The sequence below is a fragment of the Lactuca sativa genome, chromosome 4, assembly GCF_002870075.4.
Source record: "Lactuca sativa cultivar Salinas chromosome 4, Lsat_Salinas_v11, whole genome shotgun sequence".
NCBI classification, from domain to species: Eukaryota; Viridiplantae; Streptophyta; class Magnoliopsida; order Asterales; family Asteraceae; genus Lactuca; species Lactuca sativa.
In genome coordinates, this window is record NC_056626.2 from 102,130,491 (window position 1) to 102,150,306 (window position 19,816).

Below are 19,816 nucleotides of genomic sequence, written 5' to 3' on the forward strand. Positions count from 1 at the left end.
AAAGAGTACTCCATATTAGTATAAAATATATTTTGAAAGATAAAATAAAATATGATTATTTTCTAGGTTTTAAAGAATGACAGAGAATGAAGGGAATAGCTCGATCAAAAGTGTTAGGTTCGCCCATGTTCGATGCCAAGCTTTCCTTTAGTATTTTGTCATCCGTCCTGAATTTTGCTTTTCTAATGTTTGTCTACTACTTCATTATTAACCTACACAATTTCATTAAATTTTAGTTGGAATTCCATGCGTAAACGTATCGGCACCAAACTTATATAATTATATGGCGAATTTTTAATTTATGCATCGAAGGAAGTACACTGAACGAATATGGTGTGTGTTAGCTTTAGAAGCCCTTTCTATTTTAAATCAATAAATGCCATTCACGTGACGATGAAGTAGTTTAATTGAAGATCACGTGCTACCTTTGGTCTTTATAAAACCTCGACTTCCCGCCTCCATTTTCTTTCTCATATTCACAGATAACAAGATGGCTTCAATGAAGTTGGTGGTGGCGCTTTTCTTTGCCACGGTGGTTGCCGGCGGAAATACTGCCGGAGCTCAGTTAGTACACCATGTGCTTTCTGGTGACCGGACTTCAGATATGACCACAGATGTCGGCTCTTGGTCCTCTGGCCGTATTTACCGAGTTGGAGACCATCTTTGTAAGCATCATTTTTCTCTTTTATGTTTTTATCACCTACCAATTTATTTGTCAAAAAATACTTTAGGAGTAAAGTACTATAAAGGCATATGATGTAAGTTCTTTTAAAAAAATATACGTACAAATGACTTAAAAGCCATTAACTTTGACAGTTTAGTCTATGTTTGGCGGACTAGCTGAAAAGCTAGCTGATGGCTTAAAAACTATATGATAGCTGAAAAGCTAACTGATAAAAAATAACGTTTGGTAAAACTAACTGAAAAGCTAGTTGAAATATATAAAATTACATAAAAAGACATATAAAAATATGTGTTTCTATAATTAATTAAATGGTGTATTTGGAAAATTTTAAAAAAACTCCTAAAAAGCTAGTCTAAGTAGCTTTTCAATAAGCTACTTTTTGGCTTACCAAACACGACAACATAAAAAAGCTCAAAAAATAAGCTAGCTTATCAGCTCGCTGTGGCGCGCCAAACACAACCTTAGTAGAAAATTTAGAAATATGTGGTTATATTTTTCCATGTATTTTAATTTCATTAAAACTATTACTTTGCAACTTTTTTTTAATTCTCTTTTCAGGTTTATCTAGTAAACCTAAACATTTCTCTCAAACTTAAGGATTTCAATGAACCATAAATTTTTTTTGAACATTTACTAAAGGATTTTAATAAACCAGAAAATAAAAAGAAAAAACTGAATATTTCTACCGGTTTTAATAGATCAAAACTACACAAAATGGTAAAACTGAAAAAAAAAAATTATAAACATCTGGCTTTAATAAAAGATAAATACGTATATTTGTATTAAACTTAAAAGCATTTACGTCATTTGGTCAAAAATATATTAAACTATGAAACAAATAGTATATGATAAGTACTATTGAGGAAACAACTTGTTGGTTGAAGAAATGTTTAGTAGGAAAAACGAAGATGACTACCAAATTGTACTAAACGAGTAAACTCAAATAAGTTGTATTTTTAATTGGATATTAAAAAATTTAGGTGTCTTTAGAAACACGGTCAGAAAATAGACACATATAAAGAAAGAAAATAATTAATGTTGAATTCGTGTAAACTGTACGTGGGCGTCCTTTGTGGCTTTATGTCCATCAGAAATAAGTAAATGTACCCAAGTTAAAGTCACGTACAAAATAGTTTGTTGAAGATTTAATAAACTATGAAAGTAGGTACAAATAAAATTATTATTATTATTATTATTAGTTTATCTTCTTGTTTTATAATATTAAAAAGATTTATATGTTAAATGGTATATATATATATATATATATATATATATATATATATATATATATATATATATATATATAGTTAAATTAAATTAAATTGAAAAGTATCTATTAGTAGTTTAACAATGATATTTTTAAATTCTATAGTATTTAGTTTTGGATGTTTCAGTTAGTGCATCATTATCCTATAAAATTTTGTTATTATTGAAGTTTAAATCGTTGCTGCAAATTTATACATTCTTCTGGGTTGTATATAATGAAAGTAATTATGAATAAGTTAATAGAGATCTTATTTCTTTTATTGAAATTAGGTTCTTAATATATTTTTTAATTAAATTGTACAATATATATATATATATATATATATATATATATATATATATATATATATATATATATATATATATATATTGATAAAAATTTGTAGTAGGTCCTATCTAATTCCAAGCTTTAAAAAATTATATCTCTTGTATAAATACAATTTTAAAACTTTTATTCAGGATTGCACCTAATAACAATTCTCAGCCAAACACTATTTTTGCAATATAATTTTTTCTGCAAAAATAATTTTAAAGCTCCTAAAAAAATGTTGATAAAAATGATGAATTTCACAATAATATGTATATTTTTATAGTATATGAAAAACAATTTTATAGTATATAAAAAATAATTTCGCAAAAACTTTAAAGCAGAACTTTTTTGTTGCATGTACTTCTTTATTTATTTTTTTGTCTATTATTGTTCACTATTAAGCTTATAAATTATAATACCTGAGAAAACGCAACGAACTTATTTTAAATATCATATGAGCAGTGTTCAGGTACTTGTCACCACAAGACACAATCGTGGAGCTTGCAAGCATCGACGAATACTATTCATGTGATCTAACTAACCCCATAAAGATGTACACCGAACATGTAAATAAAGTGCCCCTAGACAAGGAAGGGATCCGCTACTTCGCAAGTTCATCGTACGAGAAATGCAAAAATGGTCTGAAGTTGCCTGTACACGTAAACCCGCCACGTGACTACCCTGCTGCTCCACCCACCCCATCATCTGCACCCCAGTTACATGGGATTCCAGCCCTAATCGTCGTGTTTATCGGCTTAATTCTCTTTAAGTAAACTTGTAGTGTTGTACACACCACATCGTATGCTTTATATTTTATCGGTGTAGTGGTGGAGTTGTACTGTACAACTCAATGATGCTTTGTTTAGATGTTTTCTATGTTCTTGGATTTGAAATTATTGTTTGTTTGCGTTTAAGGCATATATAGCCTTCTAATTTCGGTACTACGTACCAATGAAATATTATGGGCTTATTATCAATGTCACTTGGGGTTATATTATTGTTATTTGACTCAAATTCCATATTTACAACGATTTATTAATATTGTTATACATCCATTTGAGTAGAATGTTTAAATTTAAGGGTTGGAGATGAAGTGGTAGAAATGATCGGTCGGAGGTGGAGGAGGGCTAATCTTCTGGTGGTTGTTGGTGGTTATGGGGTCTATTCTGACAGTGGGAGACATGGTGGAAGATGAAGTCAATGGTGTGGGAGTCAGTGGACGCACATGGGGTTTTAGGTTTAGTAACGTTTATTTGATTTAAATAAATATGGGTTTTTTGATTAATTTAAACTAAAATATGAATAATAAACACTAATAAAATATTAATTATGGGTAAAATAATAAGTTTAGATAAAATTTGTAACAAAATGAATCATAAGAATCAACCACGCAAAAATTATAAACATGAGGACCATCCATGTATAACAAAAAAAAGAAAAAAAAAGAAAAAGAAAAGTGAAGGATAAAACCAAAATCTAAGAGACCATTTATTTAAACTTTTTGTCTTATGTTTTTTTGTGAGATACGATCCTTGAAGAATTCGAACGGACAATTCTAACTCATTAGATAACACAAATTAGGACTGTAGAAAAAACCCGAAACTCGTTCTACCCACCCGACCCGTTCCGAATTCGGGTAGAATGGGTCAGATAGAACGGATAACGGGTATGAACATTCGGGTAATAGGTTAACCCAATAATAATATAGGTCGGGTTTTAGGTATGAATATTTATTTTCGGGTATACTCGAATACCCGAATTCGTTTTTTAAATAATATCAAATATACAATGCAGTCACGTACGCACACTTCAAATAAAATAAAACTCCTCGTTTCCTTCTTATGAACGACGGCTCGACAGCTGACGCAAACTTGCAAAGGGAATACGACGCTGAAGCTGAAGTCATAAACCGTCATCACAATTCTTAGTTTCTCTCTATCGCACGTAATGGAATTAAAAAAGTACATAGCATATTATAATTATTTGCATTGTTATTATAGATGTACTTGTTAACTGTATGGAGTATTTTTCTACCCAATTTTTTATTAAACCAAACAACATGTAAAAAAAATATCAATAAGTGTCATTTAAGAAATTTTCGGGTATACCCGATAATTACCCGACCCGACCTCAAATCCAAATACCCGAAACCCGAAAACCCGAATTACAATATAGGTCGGGTATCGGGTATTATTTTCTTAAGGAAATACCCGTTCTACCCGAAACCCGAAAATTTTTACCCGTTCGACACCCCTAACACAAATAGAGCTGATCACAAAAATAATAAAAGTGGGAAGAGAATGTCATGTCATTTGCTATTTATCAATATTAAGCGTGTACCATAAATTTCTCTTCTCACCCGCTCCCAGCAAGCACCAAAAGGTTTTTAATTTGACCATGTTATTTAAATAAATTGGTTTGGCCTAAAGCTTGTACGAGCTAATGTCTAGCCTATCTATTAATATTCGATAGTTTGTAAGTGTGTCTACATGGTATCAGAGAGTGCCTAATGAGGAGAAAGCAAAGAATGGTAGATACCGGCGATGGGTGGACTAAGATTCAGCACGATAAGTCGGACATGTCAGACACGTCTACATTTTATGTAGTAGGATTTCAGGATGGGACCAGTAAAGTAGATCTGCGCAGTGTTTATGATAGATTTGGTCAAGTCTCGGATATCTATATCGGTGGTAAAAAGAACAAAAGAAAGCAGAACTTCGCTTTCATCAGATTCAAGGGAGTGAAGGACACAAGAACCCTGGAAGCTAATATTCAGGGGATAAAACTTGGAGGTATAACTCTTATGTCTAACTTGGCTAAGTACCAAAGAGGAATGTCTCACTACCGTGTACCTCTAAGAGGTAGACGAGTAGGTATGCAAATGAAGCCCAAGATCTGGGGTAACGTTAGAGATTCAAGGTCCTTTGCATAGGTGGCTGCTGGCATCCCTGGTACTCGAATCCATAACTCTGCCCCTATCATCTCTCTTAACCCAAAAACTGTGATGGGCAATGGATTCATAAGAAGATGTTGATTGGAGAGGCACATAGCCTTGATCACATTGCCAACCTACCATATCCCATCTTCCATACTGATGACACTAAATACCTTGGTGGATTAAGAATGGCCATTAAGTTTGGCTCGTCTAAAGAGGCACGTGAGTTCTTAGAAGATAAAACTCGTTGGCAGGAATGGTTCAAATGGATGGTACTGGAAGATCATAATGATTTAAGTTATGAAAGGTTAGCTTGGCTGAACATTAATGGGGTTCCTCTAAGATACTGGGATGTTTAAAATTTCTCCTGCATTGCCAGTAGATTCGGGAAGGTGATCTTCCCATTCAACAATATCCTTGACAAAAGAGATCTATCCGTGGGTAAGGTCGGTGTGATAACATCAAGAAAGACGTGGATCAATGAAGAAGTTCAGATTAGTGTAGATAGAGCAGTCTTTGTGGCTGGAGTCATTGAGTATTTTGAAGACTGGTTGCCATTTAACTCCAGCCATTTTGATAAGGATGCAAATGATTCCAACTCTGAGAAAAGTGTAGAAGACGATGTCGAAAAAGGTATCTCCGATACTTGGCTGCCTGAAAATGATGAAGATTTCGAAGACGGTGAAATCCGGCCTGATGGTTCTCCGGAAAACCTCTCGGAGAAGATGAGTAGTCATGATGGAATTGGAAAGTCTCCCAGGAATCTTGTAAAGGAAGTTGGAACGACCTCTGAGCCTATCATAAGGACGTCCCAAGATGTGGAAAAAGTCAACACGGTAAATTTACATGCGTCGATTGGAAATCCCCACGCAGTAAATATAGATGTGATCATTGAGGATACTGGATGCAGAGTGATAAATGATCCGGATAAATCGGGTATGGGCTACAATGTTGATGCTGTTGGGCCTTTTACTGATAACGGGTCATATGACCCCCTAGATCAATTCCTAATTCTTCCCATCCTGCCCTAAATACTTTCACGGCCCAAAATTGTATCTCGTCGTCCAGCTCTAGTCGATGCAGTAGTGAACGGAAGTCAAAAAGAAGAAAGAGAGCCAGAGGTTGTCGATCCCCTGCTAATGCTACCCCCACTCCAGCTATTATCTCTCATCCACTATATGGCAACGATCCTCGACCTCACAGTAGTGGTATATCGTTGGATCTTAATAGGGATCCTTCTATATCAGTATCGACTCATACTCATATCTCATCTGTGGGTTACGAGGAGTCTGTTTCAAATGAAATTCGGCAAATGGTGGCCATTGGAACAGAAGTTGGTTTTCAAATAGAGGCCGATAATCATATATTGGCTGAGGTCGTGGGTGAATTGGGGGATAACAATCCAAATCAATGAACTTCTTGTCACTGGTGGGTGAGGATGCGAAAGTAGGTTGGGTAAGACGATTGAAGATCAAACATAAAGCAACCTTCGTGGGTCTACAAGAAACGCAGATGTCATATTTCTCTAATATTGACGTAAATGGGTGTTGGGACTCTAACAATTTCGATTATGTTGGCGTCGATTCCACCGGGCGTTTTGGTGGTCTTATCTCCATATGGGACACCACTTGCTTCCAAAAATCAGAAGTTATCAAAAATCGTCACTTTCTAATAGTATCTGGTAAGTGTAAGAATTTTGAGAGTAATTTAAATACGATTAACGTTTATGGTCCCCAGTCTTCATCCGAAAAGAAGAAGGTTTGGAGTGAACTACTCAAAATAATCAACGATGGAGCTGGCATGTGGGTTGTATTTGGAGACTTTAATGTTGTGAGAAATGCGGGTGAAAGATGTAACTCTCATTTTTGTCCCTATAGTGCTCGGGAATTCAATTGTTTCATTCAAAGTGCTAACTTAAAGGACTTTAACATGGGTGGCGAGAAATTCACTTTTATGAGCCGTGCAGATGCCAAACTCAGTAAGCTGGATAGATTTCTGGTTTGTCCAAAATTTTTATCATATTTTCCCCTCAGTGTTGTAACAGCTTTCCCTCGGGAGCTTTCAGATCATAGTCCTATTACCCTAACCTCTACCAAGTCAGATTTTGGACCGATCCCGTTCAAGCTATTTAATTCCTGGCTTCTCATGGATGGTTTTGATCAAATTGTAAAGGACGCTTGGGACCAATTTGTTGGATACGGTTCTCCTGATGCGTACTTGGCTGCCAAACTTAGATACTTGAAGGACTCTATTAAGAGGTGGAGGAGAGTTGTGAGTCTTACGGAAAAAAAGGTGTACAACGATACTACGTCTGTGGTTAACAACCTAGTGAAAATTGCGGAGACCAGACCACTTTCTACTGCTGAATTGGATGTCTGGAACACAGGTATCAAAAAAATTGAGGAGTGGGAACGTCTTAAAACCTTGGACCTGAAACAAAAGGCAAGAGTTAAATGGATCATTGACGGGGATGAGAATAGTAAGTTCTTTCATGGTTACATCAACAGCAGAAATAGAAGGAATCTTCTTCACGGTCTCATGATTAATGGGCGCTGGTCAACTGATGTTAATGAGATCAAAGCGGAAGTATTCAGATTTCACTCTATCAAGTTCTCTGAAAATCATGTTTCCAGGCCCAAACTTATTAACCCACAGTTCAAGTCAATCTCAATGATGGAAGCCATTAGAGTAGAATCCCCCATTAGTCTAGATGAGGTGAAGGCTGCGATTTGGGACTGTGGAAGTGAAAAAGCACCAGGCCCTGATGGCTTCACATTCAAGTTCCTTAAAAAATATTGGGACATTATCAAGGGCGATGTGATGAACTTTGTAAATCACTTTGAAAGGTGTGGTTCGTTTGCTAGGGGATGTAATTCGTCATTCATTGCACTGGCTCCCAAAACCAAAGACCCCTTATCCTTGAATGACTTCCACCCTATTAATCTAATGGGATGCTTGAGTAAGATCATTAGCAAAATACTCTCTAATTGGCTAAAGACAGTTATTGGGAAATTAATTGGTGTAGAGCAGTCTGCATATGTAGAAGGGCGATGTATTCTTGATGGTCCCCTCATGATCAATGAAGTATGTTCATGGGCGAAGAGGGCTCGTAAAAAACTCCTGCTCTTTAAGGTCGACTTTGATAAGGCCTTTGACTCAGTCAATTGGCAATATCTTGACTCGATTCTTGAGCAGATGGGATTTGGTAATAAATGGCGGATGTGGATTCGTGGTTGTTTGAGTTCGTCGAGGGCCTCTGTGCTCATTAACGGTTCCCCGACGAAGGGATTCCCTATCTTTCGGGGGGTTCGCCAAGGTGATCCTCTCTCTCCATATCTCTTTATTATTGCTATGGAGGGTTTGAGTGTAGCCCTCAAAACGGCGTGCGATAAAGGCCTCTTTAAAGGTGTCCCGATCCCGAGTAATGGTCCGATCGTATCTCATCTATTATACGCTGACGACACGTTGTTCTTGGGTGAGTGGTCCCGAAGTAATCTTAAAAACCTGGCTCGTATCTTGAGATGCTTCCATATTTCGTCGGGCCTTAAAGTGAACTATCATAAATCGGAAGTTTTTGGTATTGGAGTCTCTGCGTCTGAAACTGTTCATTGGGCTAACTTACTGGGCTGTGTTGCGGGTGCCCTCCCGTTCGATTATTTAGGTGTTCCAGTCGGTGCTAACATGAATATAATAAAAAACTGGAAGCCGATAATTAAAAATTTTCACTCCAAACTCTCCGTGTGGAAGTCTAAATCACTGTCTTTTGGTGGCAGACTAACCTTACTAAAGTCAGTCCTCGGTAACCTGCCTACCTACTATCTCTCGTTGTTCAAAGCCCCAGTGGGAGTTTTAGAGGAATTGGAGAAGATTCGGCGGTCCTTTCTTTGGGGTGGTTGTGATGGGTGTAAGAAAATCCACTGGGTCAGTTAGGAGAAGGTGCTGGCTGCCAAAAGTAATAGGGGTCTTGGTGTGGGTTCCATAAAAGCCTTAAACATTGGGCTACTAGTAAAATGGTGGTGGCGACTAAAGAATGTGAGCCATTCCCTTTGGGCCCGAGTGATCTCCGGAACACATAACTTATGGAATAAACCCGGTGCATACTTATCTAATCAATCGTGTGTTGGGGTTTGGAATAATATTTGCAGAATTAAACATGCATTATTAGAGTATGGGTTAGATGTCCATGACATATTCAATGTTGTGCTGGAGTTGGGGCAACAAACACTCTTCTGGTATGATCAATGGTTGGGGTCCGAGAATCTTAAGACTAAATACCCTACCCTATTTGAACTAGAAACAAAGAAAAGATGTAAGGTGTCCGAAAGAATTGTGGATTCGAACCATGTATGGAGTTGGAAGTCTAGACCGGGTGATCTGGGTTTAGACTCTGCGGTCTCTGCCCTAACTATGGATATTATTGATATTCGCCTCGGAACGGGACTGGACCACTGGAGTTGCAAATTATCAGGTGATGGCAGTTACTCGGTCAGCTGTCTCAGAAAGATTGTGGATGTTTCGCAGGTCTACATCCCTGAGACTTCTGTGATTCTTTGGTGTAAGGTGGTACCCATTAAGGTGACATGTTTTATTTGGAGGGCAGTACAAGCTAGAATTCCAACCACTGTGGCGTTAGACAAGAGAGGTATTGCAGTAAATTCCTTGCTGTGCTGTTCGTGTATTGGGGCGGTTGAATGTTCAGAACACGTTCTTATGAACTGTCCATTTGCGACTATGATCAGGAATAATATATTGGGTTGGTGTGGATTATCACATGTTCAGGACTCTTTGAAGAATTCTTATGATCTTCTTCAATTGGCTGGCACAAGATGGAACTTCAAAAAGAAAAAGGAAAGGCTGGTGGCGATCTGCTATGGTTTGCTGTGGAATTTATGGAGATTCAAAAATAAACGCCTATTCCAAATGGAAGGGACTTCACCATCTTATGGTATCGATTGCATAAAGTCAATGGTTTTTTACTGGTTGAAGCATAGAAATAAGAATAGTATTTGCAATTGGGAGGAGTGGTTAATCTCTCCGTTTTCTGATTTGTAATTTTCAATTTGTTTTGTATTGTTTGGTCCTTAATCTAGTTCCTTGCTAGGTGAAGGCTCCAGTTTTTTAATATATTTGCCGTTTCCAAAAACAAGGAGGGATGACAATAATAACCTAATCCAGACATGAAAAAATGAACCCAAAACTTTTGGGCCTGATTAGAGGTAAGTGTGTCTTGTGATGGAACGGGTTAAGACAAATTAAATATACTTTTAATTTTTTTGTTCATATAAATATTCATATTTAATTAAATAGTGGTATGTGTAACATTTAATGTTTATTTTGTTGGTGATTTTAGTGTCACCATATCATTTTAAGTAACTGGAACCAACATGTGAGCTAAGATGCTTCATGATTTGTACTCTAATATATGTACGGGGTTGTGCGGAGTGCACACATGTATAAGATCAAGTCAGAAGCCGGTTCGACGACTAGTCGGGGGTTCGGGGGCAGCGCCCCCGTGTCCGAGGTATCCAAAGGGGCAGCGCCCCTTTGGCGAGGTCTAGGGGTAGCGCCCCTAGCGGGGTCAAAGGGGCAGAGCCACTGGATGGGGTCCCGCTGCCATGTCAGCGGGCGGGGTCGAGGGGCAGCGCCTCCGCGGGTGATTATGGTAAAACTAACGAAACTTGTTAGTTTTTGGTAACCCTAAATCGTCATTAAATCTGGATTGATATTACTTGTTTCCAAAGCAACTAATAACGGTCCAACCCTAATGAAACCCTAATCGTGTTTAATATATTTACAACTCTTTCTCTTCAGGAGGGGGTTACGATCTTAAGCTCTCGTTTTTCATTATACATTCACAGAATCCTCTAGCATATTGGCTTACGTTTTCTGTGTCTAGAAACGTAAGTGTCCACTTGGATTATCCTAGGCTGAATTTCTTGTAACCCAGGTATAGGGTAGAAATATCAGTTCGAAAAGTGGTATCACGTTCCAAGTTGGTATCCAGATCTCCACCACATACCCTAAATTTTCCTACATATTTATTAAAATTTAATTATATTTTAGTATATTAATATGACATATATCATCATTTAGTTAAGTAGGATGATTTATAAAAACAAAAATAAAAGAATATTTAATTTCTCGTATTATAAAGATGATATATATATTTTTTTCTATAAAACTAATTTATTCAATAAGGTAAAAAAATTTGAGAACTGTAGTGGAACAGTTGAATTCGTTACCACAAGGGGATTTATGGTCAACATTAATTTGTTAACCAATAAATCTATTAAGTTAAAAATAAACAAAAACTATACTATTGCATTGTTATTCGCAGGAACGCGATCCAGTGTTGGATGTATTCTTCTTCCTTATTGATGTATCAATTTGCAATAGGGTGAATCGCTTGCATTTCTATTAAAAATTATTAACCTTTTACTTTTTGCTACAAATTTTATATGAAGATAATGTAGAGTCCTCAAACAATGGTAGGAATTGCTACATTTGATGTAACCAGTGGCGGATGCTAAGAGGGGTCAGGGGGCCATGGCCTCTCCGGCTTAAAGGCTCATAATATTTTATATATATAGTTTTTTTTATAAAAAAATCTAATATCAGTATATTTGCCAAGTGGCCCCTCCGTTTTGAGTTCACCTGTATATGTGATGTAAGTTACAAAACTTTGTTATCAAGTGATAAACTTAACTCATCCGAAAATCACTCACCAAATACGTATTACATTAGGAAATTAATTAAGTTAAGAAACTCTCTATAAAACAAAATAAAAAATCAAATCAAACATAAAATTCTTTTAACTCAAAGATTTGGGTTTTTAAGAAAACAATGGAGACCTAGAAATATCGACGCCGGAAAAATTCCAAATCTCACCGGAAAAACGTTGTCGTCTATCGCCCACCTGCATCTCTCCCATCGGTCTCTGTGACCGCTCGCCGGACCACTGCTTCTCCGTCGTTGGACCGCTTATTTTCCGCTCGCTCTTTTTTTCTCCTTCGTTTGCCGTCCCTCTCAAATAATTTGTTATCTTCTTCGGCTCTTCGCTCTCCACAAGAGTTTTCAGGTATTAATTTTCATTCCCGTTTTTGTGTATGTACTTGCCTTCTCTTTTTTTTTTTTTATTGTTTCTCTTTCTATATGTTAAAGGAGGAGTGTAGCTTTGGTTATAGACTGACAACTGAGAATCACTATTGCTATCCACTCGATTCCTGTGAAGAAATAGACTCCTCACAAACTTATATTAAATATTATTTATTGTTTTTTAAACTTGTGGTAATTTAGACATTTAGTATGCAAATACAATATGTAAAATATGAAGACTATAACAACTATGCTTGTATACGAGTGTAAAATCATAATATATTGTTTATTTAGGTTTTAATATAATAAAATAAATCGGTAACTTATATAATTATTAGTTAATATTTTATGTAGTTCATATCAACTTGTATACGAGTGTAAAAGCATAATATATTGTTTATTTAGGTTAATGAGCCTTTTCGAAGTGGTGATGTATGCCGGTTAGTGGAAAAGTTTTATCCTGGAGATTTTAGTGAACAAGAGAAATTACTTTTGAAGTTGCAACTTCAACACTATGAGATTGATGTTGTTAAACACACAAATTATAAACTATTGATCACATCTATTTCAGAGTTGTGTCAATGGTTGATAAAGACCGGAAGAATGGCTAACTTTCATCTTATTTATCGAGTAGCTAGTCTCATATTTACTCTTCTGGTTTCCACTGCTACTACAGAAAGATCATTTTCAGCGATGAACCTTATTAAAACAAGGTTACGTAATAAGATGGAAGATGAGTTTTTGAACGACTCATTGATTTTGTACTTTGAAAGGGAACTTGCCGAAACGATTGGTCTAGAAACAATTGTGTAAGATTTCAAAAATGCAAAAGTTCGGCGAGTTCCACTTTGAAGTGGGATGTAACAATATTTATTATTAGTTTTCTTGTTTCAAATTTTGATATGTCATAATTTTGAACCAATTTTTTTTTGTCTATATGGTTTTGTTTTAAAGTTTTATTTCGGCCCCCCTAACTACAATGCTTGTGTTCCGCTCCTGAATGTAACAATATTTTTTTCTTTAAACTTATCTACAATTTGAAACGTGCATTGCAACATATTCTTTAATCTTTGCATATTTTGTTGTTTGTAGCCATTAGTGCTTATGATTCTTTAAACACAAAAGGTATCTATATTAATTTGACCGTTTTGTAAGTTTATACTTTAGCTTTTAGACTTTAGTTGGTATTTGCTCTTTGTGGCATAGAGGCTATTGAAGAAAGAATTAATTGATGGAAAATAAATCGTTAGTTTTTTTAATGACTAATGTGTAGGGTATATTTATATGAGAACTGATTCGTATACAACAATTTGTTGTTTTTTTTTCATACACAACAATTTATGTTTTAAAAATTTGTATTGTAAAACAAAAAAGGTATCTATATTAATTTGACCATTTTGTAAGTTTATACTCTAGCTTTTGACTTTAGTTGGTATTTGCTCTTTCTGACAGAGAGGCTGCTGAAGAATAATTAATTGATGGAAAATAAATTGTTAGTTTTTTTAATAATTTAGGTGCAGGGTATATTTATATAAGAGCTTATTCGTTTACAACAATTTGTTGTCTTTTTCGTACACAATAATTTATGTTTTAAAATTTTATATTGTAAAACTCTATAAAACACAAATTGTTGTGTACAGAGAAAAATTATTGTTTATAAATCACTATACCATAACATTTGCATAATAACTTATAAAGTCCTTAAAACTAATTATTTATAGTACGATGAAAGACATTGTTCATAATTTGAGAGACCAAATGACTATGGTTCTAAAACTTTCCCTATGGTTTAATTGATACATTAAACACACATATATGAGTGCACCACTATCAAGTGTGTAAATTTATCCACAAAATTCGATTAATAAGACATCATTACCGGAAATGAAAGAATCATATACTAGAATGGTTGTCTTAAACATCAGTAGGATATCATCTTCAAGTAAGTGTTCTTCAAATATTAGAATATATGTATGTACTTAAAACGTTCTTAATTTTTTTTCATTAATATTACTTTAAAACTTTAAATATTAGAATATATGTAGGATCTTATAACAATTAATTAAAACAATATATATTTTGTAGAACAAAAAGAGTTTTAATTATGCCCCCGATTTACTCTACACATTTAGACGAATATTAACGATACAACATTTATTTGATAACAACCAAATTTTTTCCGTAAAATGTATCAACAAGCGAGTATATATCACCATAGCATTGACAATTCTTTTTTGAATTATCTCATTTTCTGTCGAGTTAAACTTAAAGTTGATGCCCCCGCAACTCTTGTAGTAAACCCATATTTTTTACATTTAAGTAAATTGGGTAAAGAGGTACATGGCATACAATTATAGAACCAAACATTTAGTTCTTTCTATACATTAAAGAAACCAGTTTAGTAAACATGATATAGCCATAGAAGAAAAATGAACGGATGGGATAAAGAGAATATAACTTTCTACATAGGATGCGAGATGGTGATGATGGTTTTGGAGATTTTTGCAGGTTATGAAGTACTTTTTGTAGTCATTGGTTCCACAACAAGATTTGAACTTGAAAATGTAGACATATTCAAGCTCAATCAGATAAAATTGCTCTAAAGATATAAAAAAATTGATACATCAAACAAGAAGGTTTCAAAATTAAAACTAATTATACAAGAAGTCCATAATGCAAACAACTATTAATTTCTTAATCATAAATGAGATGTTTTAAACTCAACAGTGAAGCTCATAACATATTTAGATAATTTATCAACAACTATAATCTCTCATTTAACAAGATCATGGGGGCGTTGAGTGAGGGCAAAATGAACAGTTGCACAAGACCTAATTGTTTTTATTATATATTTTTATTTAAAAATAAAAAATTATAATAAAGAGAAGGGCATTCTTTTTTCTTGTTCGTCCTGGGCCTTTAAAAATATTTAATTTCTCAGGACCGGTCTTGAACAAGATCATTTCAAATGTCAGTTTATTATTATTATTATTAATTATTTTTTTTTGTGGATTATTTAAAACCATTGAAACATATATCTTAATTGTCTTTTTTATTATATTATGTGGTTAATATACATATACACATGGTAAAATTAACTCTTCATTTTTTTTTAATAACATTACATTTTTACCCAATTTGATTTTCGTATTACATATTTGTTATTTATAAACTAATTAATTATTTCTACGAAATATTTATGGACAGCTTATTAATAAAATATATATTTTTTAGTAATTATATAATATTTTAAATTCTTTTTTATTTATATTTTTATGACCTAATAACTTTTTCGTAATATATATATATATATATATATATATATATATATATATATATATATATATATATATATATATATATATATATATATATATATATATATATATATATATATATAAAGCTGCGATTTTTTCAAAAAAAATTTCAAATTTTTTTTTGTGATCTCTAAGTATTTTTTTATGCATTTTTTTTTTTAATTTAAAGGTTTTTTTTGTTCTCCAAATAACCCTTCCCTATATATATATATATATATATATATATATATATATATATATATATATATATATATATATATATATATATATATATATATATATGATTTTCTAGCAAGGTAAAAAGTATTTTTTTCGACATATTTTTTTGCCGAACAAAACAAATTAATCACTAGATGAATAAAAAATAACATGATTAACAAAAAAAAGTCCTGAAAAAACGTTTTGATGATTCATTTTTACGATAATTTTTTTTTAATATTCACTAAAATTGTAATAAAATGATTTTTTCTTGATTTACATTAAAATTAATCATGAAAGTGTTTTTTTATGATGTTTTTCTTGTGAATCATCTTATTTTTGAATTATGTAATTATTTATTTCGTTTGTTTGCTAAAAAATTATACATATACAAATTTTCTTATCTATCTATCAAAATTTTCCTTCTTATGTTATCTTGGTTATATATATAAAGATTTGTATGTTTGTGATATTTTAGATATAATATATATTTAAAAAACGATTAAACAAATAATTGTGTTTACATAATATTTTAAATAGATGATGACATATCAATTATTTTTTTTTGAAAACGATATTATAACAAATTTACTATTGAAAATATAATATAATTAAAGATTAAAATTAATTTAATAATAAATCTCCCAATTTTTATTAAGTAATAAGATGGTTTTAACTAAGGGTGAGCTAAAACTTCACCACTAACCGTAAATACAGTTAATCTATTTTCAAAACCGCTTGGTGCGGTTATTTTTGTGGTATAGTTACATGGTTATTTTTGCGATGAGATTTTGTTTTTTCTGTGTTGCGCTTATTAACCAAATGGATTTGGTGTGGTTATTTTGTGTGTTTTTTAACTACAATTTAGAGTTCAAACGGTTTTAAGAGTTCAAACATATTACTTAGGGAGATGATTTGTACACAACAATTGCTGCTTTAAAATATTGTATTGTGCAACTCAGTAATGCATAAATTGTTGTGTATGACAAAAAATTGTTGTGTACGAATTACTTCCCAATTACTTATAGTAAAAAAAAAACATAAGGTATAAGACATTTAACTTAAATTACAAACAATTAATATCTTAAAAAGATCAAATCAATATTAATTAACAATAATTTCTTAAAATTGTCTAATTTCATCATTTTTCAAAGATAAACATAAAAAAAACCAAAACTTTTATCTTCTAGTATTTTATTTATCTTTTATTCATAAAACTTGTTTTACTTTTAATATTTAATATATTAGTAATTAATAAAAAAAGTTGTATATAATATATGCGATGCGGTGCGGTTTTTTTTACGATTTTTGAAAACTAATAACCTCACCGCACCGCAAATTTGTGGTTTTTGAAAAAACATAAAACTTAACCATTGGTTTTTATTACTGTTGCGATTTATCAGTTGCGGTTTATGCAGTCTTTGCGATTAGCTTTATTTGCGGTGCGTTTTTTTTTATCAGTTTTAACATTGATGATGTTTTAAGTCCACCTCACTGAAGACGAAAATCATTTTCAAAGTTTTAGTTTTATTTTCGTAATATATGTGACGAAAGAATGACGATCCATTAAAATAAGAACGGTCACGTGACCAACGAATAAATAATTACCGACACCTGTTCCGTAATATCAGAAAAATACGATCCTCATCACTCTCTTTTCACACTTCGATCACCATCAATCTCTGTGCAGTGCTTTCTGCCATGAAATCTTCACGAAGAACCCGATTGTACTCTTCCTCTTCATCCTACTCCGCCGACACCACCACCACCACCACCGTCACTTACGCCTTCGAAGATAACAATTTTAACGCTAATCCCCAAACCACTTCCACCGAAACCCCTATCACTTTTCACCTCTCTGATCGTCAATCCACCGCTGCTATTAAGATTCAATCAGCTTACAGATCTCATGCAATCCGCAACTTAATCAACAAGGTAAGAGCCGTCGATTCCCAAGCCGATAAACTACAACGACTGATCCAAATGCAGGATACAGTTGATGCGGTGCGAAGCAACAATCGGGAACGAATCAAGATCAATGAGGCGTTGATGAAGTTATTATTTACGCTTGATTCGGTTCCTGGGATTGACCCGACAGTGAGAGAATTCAGGAGAAGTGTTAGTCGACGGATCGTTGGGTTGCAAGAGATCTTAGACTCTATATGTGAAGCAAGAGAGGCGAATTGGGATGGGTTTTTGAGGGATTGGGACGACGTAATTGTGGGGATCGAACAAGAGATTTGTAGAGAGAAAGGCGGATCTGATGTTCATGAATTTGAGAGATTTTGCGCAGAGCATCTAGGGTTTCAGTGCTTACAGAGATTTCTTCGTCAATGAGGCGCAGGTGATGTTTATTTTGATTCAGTTTCTACAAATTGAATTAAAATCTATTTGGCACATCAATATTTTAAACTTACAGATGAATTTACATGTATAATGCCATTATCCAATAGAAATTGGAAGAACTTAGAAGAAAGTTTATATAACATAGCTTATATCCTCAGACGAAGTTTTTGTGTAGTCAGAAGCTTTTTGATTGCGACTTTTGGATTTTGAGAAGTCCCAAATTCTTGGGGTATGTAATAAATCATATAGGAATTAGGGTAGATATGATAAAGATAAAGACAATGATGTAATTCAATGTCCAAAACTTTAAAGACTTTCATAAGTTCTGGTTTCTTGAACAAAAGGAATTTTATCATATATTTGGATGTTTATTAATGTAAGAAGGTGAGGTCATATTACATGCATAACAAATATTAGGGTGTATACTAATATGCACCAAGGTGAGACAATAATATATGCATCATGATGATTTAGAAACATGAAAGAATGTAATTAACTGACACATGATTTCATATTGGTTGGAATATATGTGTATTGAGATTATGTTGCTGAAAATACTAGGGACATAATTAGTCGGAAATGAAAATATGAAATTAAATTGTCCTAGAACCTATGGGTTCTGTGTTTGTATCTATGTGTAAGTAAATTCATATGTAAATGAATGTGTATAAATGTGTATGTGTATGTGTATGTATGTATATGTGTATGCATGTGCATATAAATTCATGTGTATATATATATATATATATATATATATATATATATATATATGTGTGTGTGTGTGTGTGTGTATGTATTCATGTGTATGTTTATGCATGTTTTAAGTCATCAGGAAATGGATAGTTTAGGTAAAACCGTAAAAAGGACCAAAATTAAAAAAAAAAAAAAAATTGAAGGACCCAGGACCCCTTGTGGAGACAAAAAAAAAAATTCCTAACAAAAATGAGACGGTTTTTTCGATTTTTCCTATTACAAAATGACAAACAACAGGGGAACTCAAAGTAGTTAAAGAACCAAATTGAAAAAAAAAAAAAGTTTAGAACCCCATGGACAAATTTAGGACCGAAATGGGATTGAGGCAATAGTTCCTTGGAGATTTTCAACATTTTCCCGTTAAAAAAAAGGTTGACGCTCTAACGGATTTCCAGTCAACTTCCCTAAAGTAGCGTAATGTATGATTTCATGTTATAAGAGAAATCTCTTATAAGTTTTAATATTTTGGGTCACTTTATAGTTTAATTCGAAATTAAATTTTGTTCATAAAAAAAATAGAACACCGTCAAAAACTTCTATTAGTAACTCTTTGTGGTCGGTTTTGCAGATTTAGCCAGTATCTCGTCTTTTTTCGTTAATTCGGTCAAAATTTTGAGACTTTTATGAACATTACGTTATTTTTAACAAATAACCAAAATATTGAAACTTTTCCGAACATTACCTTCGACTAATGTATATTGTTATCAGCACATCATTTATAAACATAACACATCTTTTTTTTTTTTTTATTATAAACAAAAGAAATATAATTGTTTTAATTTATAGGTGTCATGTTGAGATGCATTTTGTGGATGATCTTTTGATGTTTGTGTTACTGGTATGTTCTTTAATCTAACTACCACTAAACCTCCATAAAAAGCATCAGATAACACACATCCACCGTGAGTGAA

The 19,816-nt window shown here is 33.3% G+C and overlaps 3 protein-coding genes across 3 annotated transcripts; all 3 read left to right on the forward strand.

The window, feature by feature from the left end:
* The first annotated feature begins 466 nt into the window (after positions 1-466).
* LOC111883022 (uclacyanin 1) lies at positions 467-3,243 on the forward strand. The gene is made up of 2 exons (XM_023879385.3): positions 467-665; positions 2,724-3,243. The coding sequence occupies exons 1-2, from the start codon at positions 491-493 to the stop codon at positions 3,032-3,034; spliced, it is 486 nt and encodes a 161-aa protein (XP_023735153.1). The 5' UTR covers positions 467-490; the 3' UTR covers positions 3,035-3,243.
* A 6,360-nt stretch (positions 3,244-9,603) lies between these two features.
* LOC111883096 (uncharacterized) lies at positions 9,604-10,248 on the forward strand. Its single transcript, XM_023879472.1, has one exon. The coding sequence runs from the start codon at positions 9,604-9,606 to the stop codon at positions 10,246-10,248; it is 645 nt and encodes a 214-aa protein (XP_023735240.1).
* A 7,111-nt stretch (positions 10,249-17,359) lies between these two features.
* On the forward strand, positions 17,360-18,519 carry LOC111883031 (BAG family molecular chaperone regulator 5, mitochondrial). The gene has a single exon (XM_023879390.3). The coding sequence runs from the start codon at positions 17,508-17,510 to the stop codon at positions 18,141-18,143; it is 636 nt and encodes a 211-aa protein (XP_023735158.1). The 5' UTR covers positions 17,360-17,507; the 3' UTR covers positions 18,144-18,519.
* Positions 18,520-19,816: the final 1,297 nt, after the last annotated feature.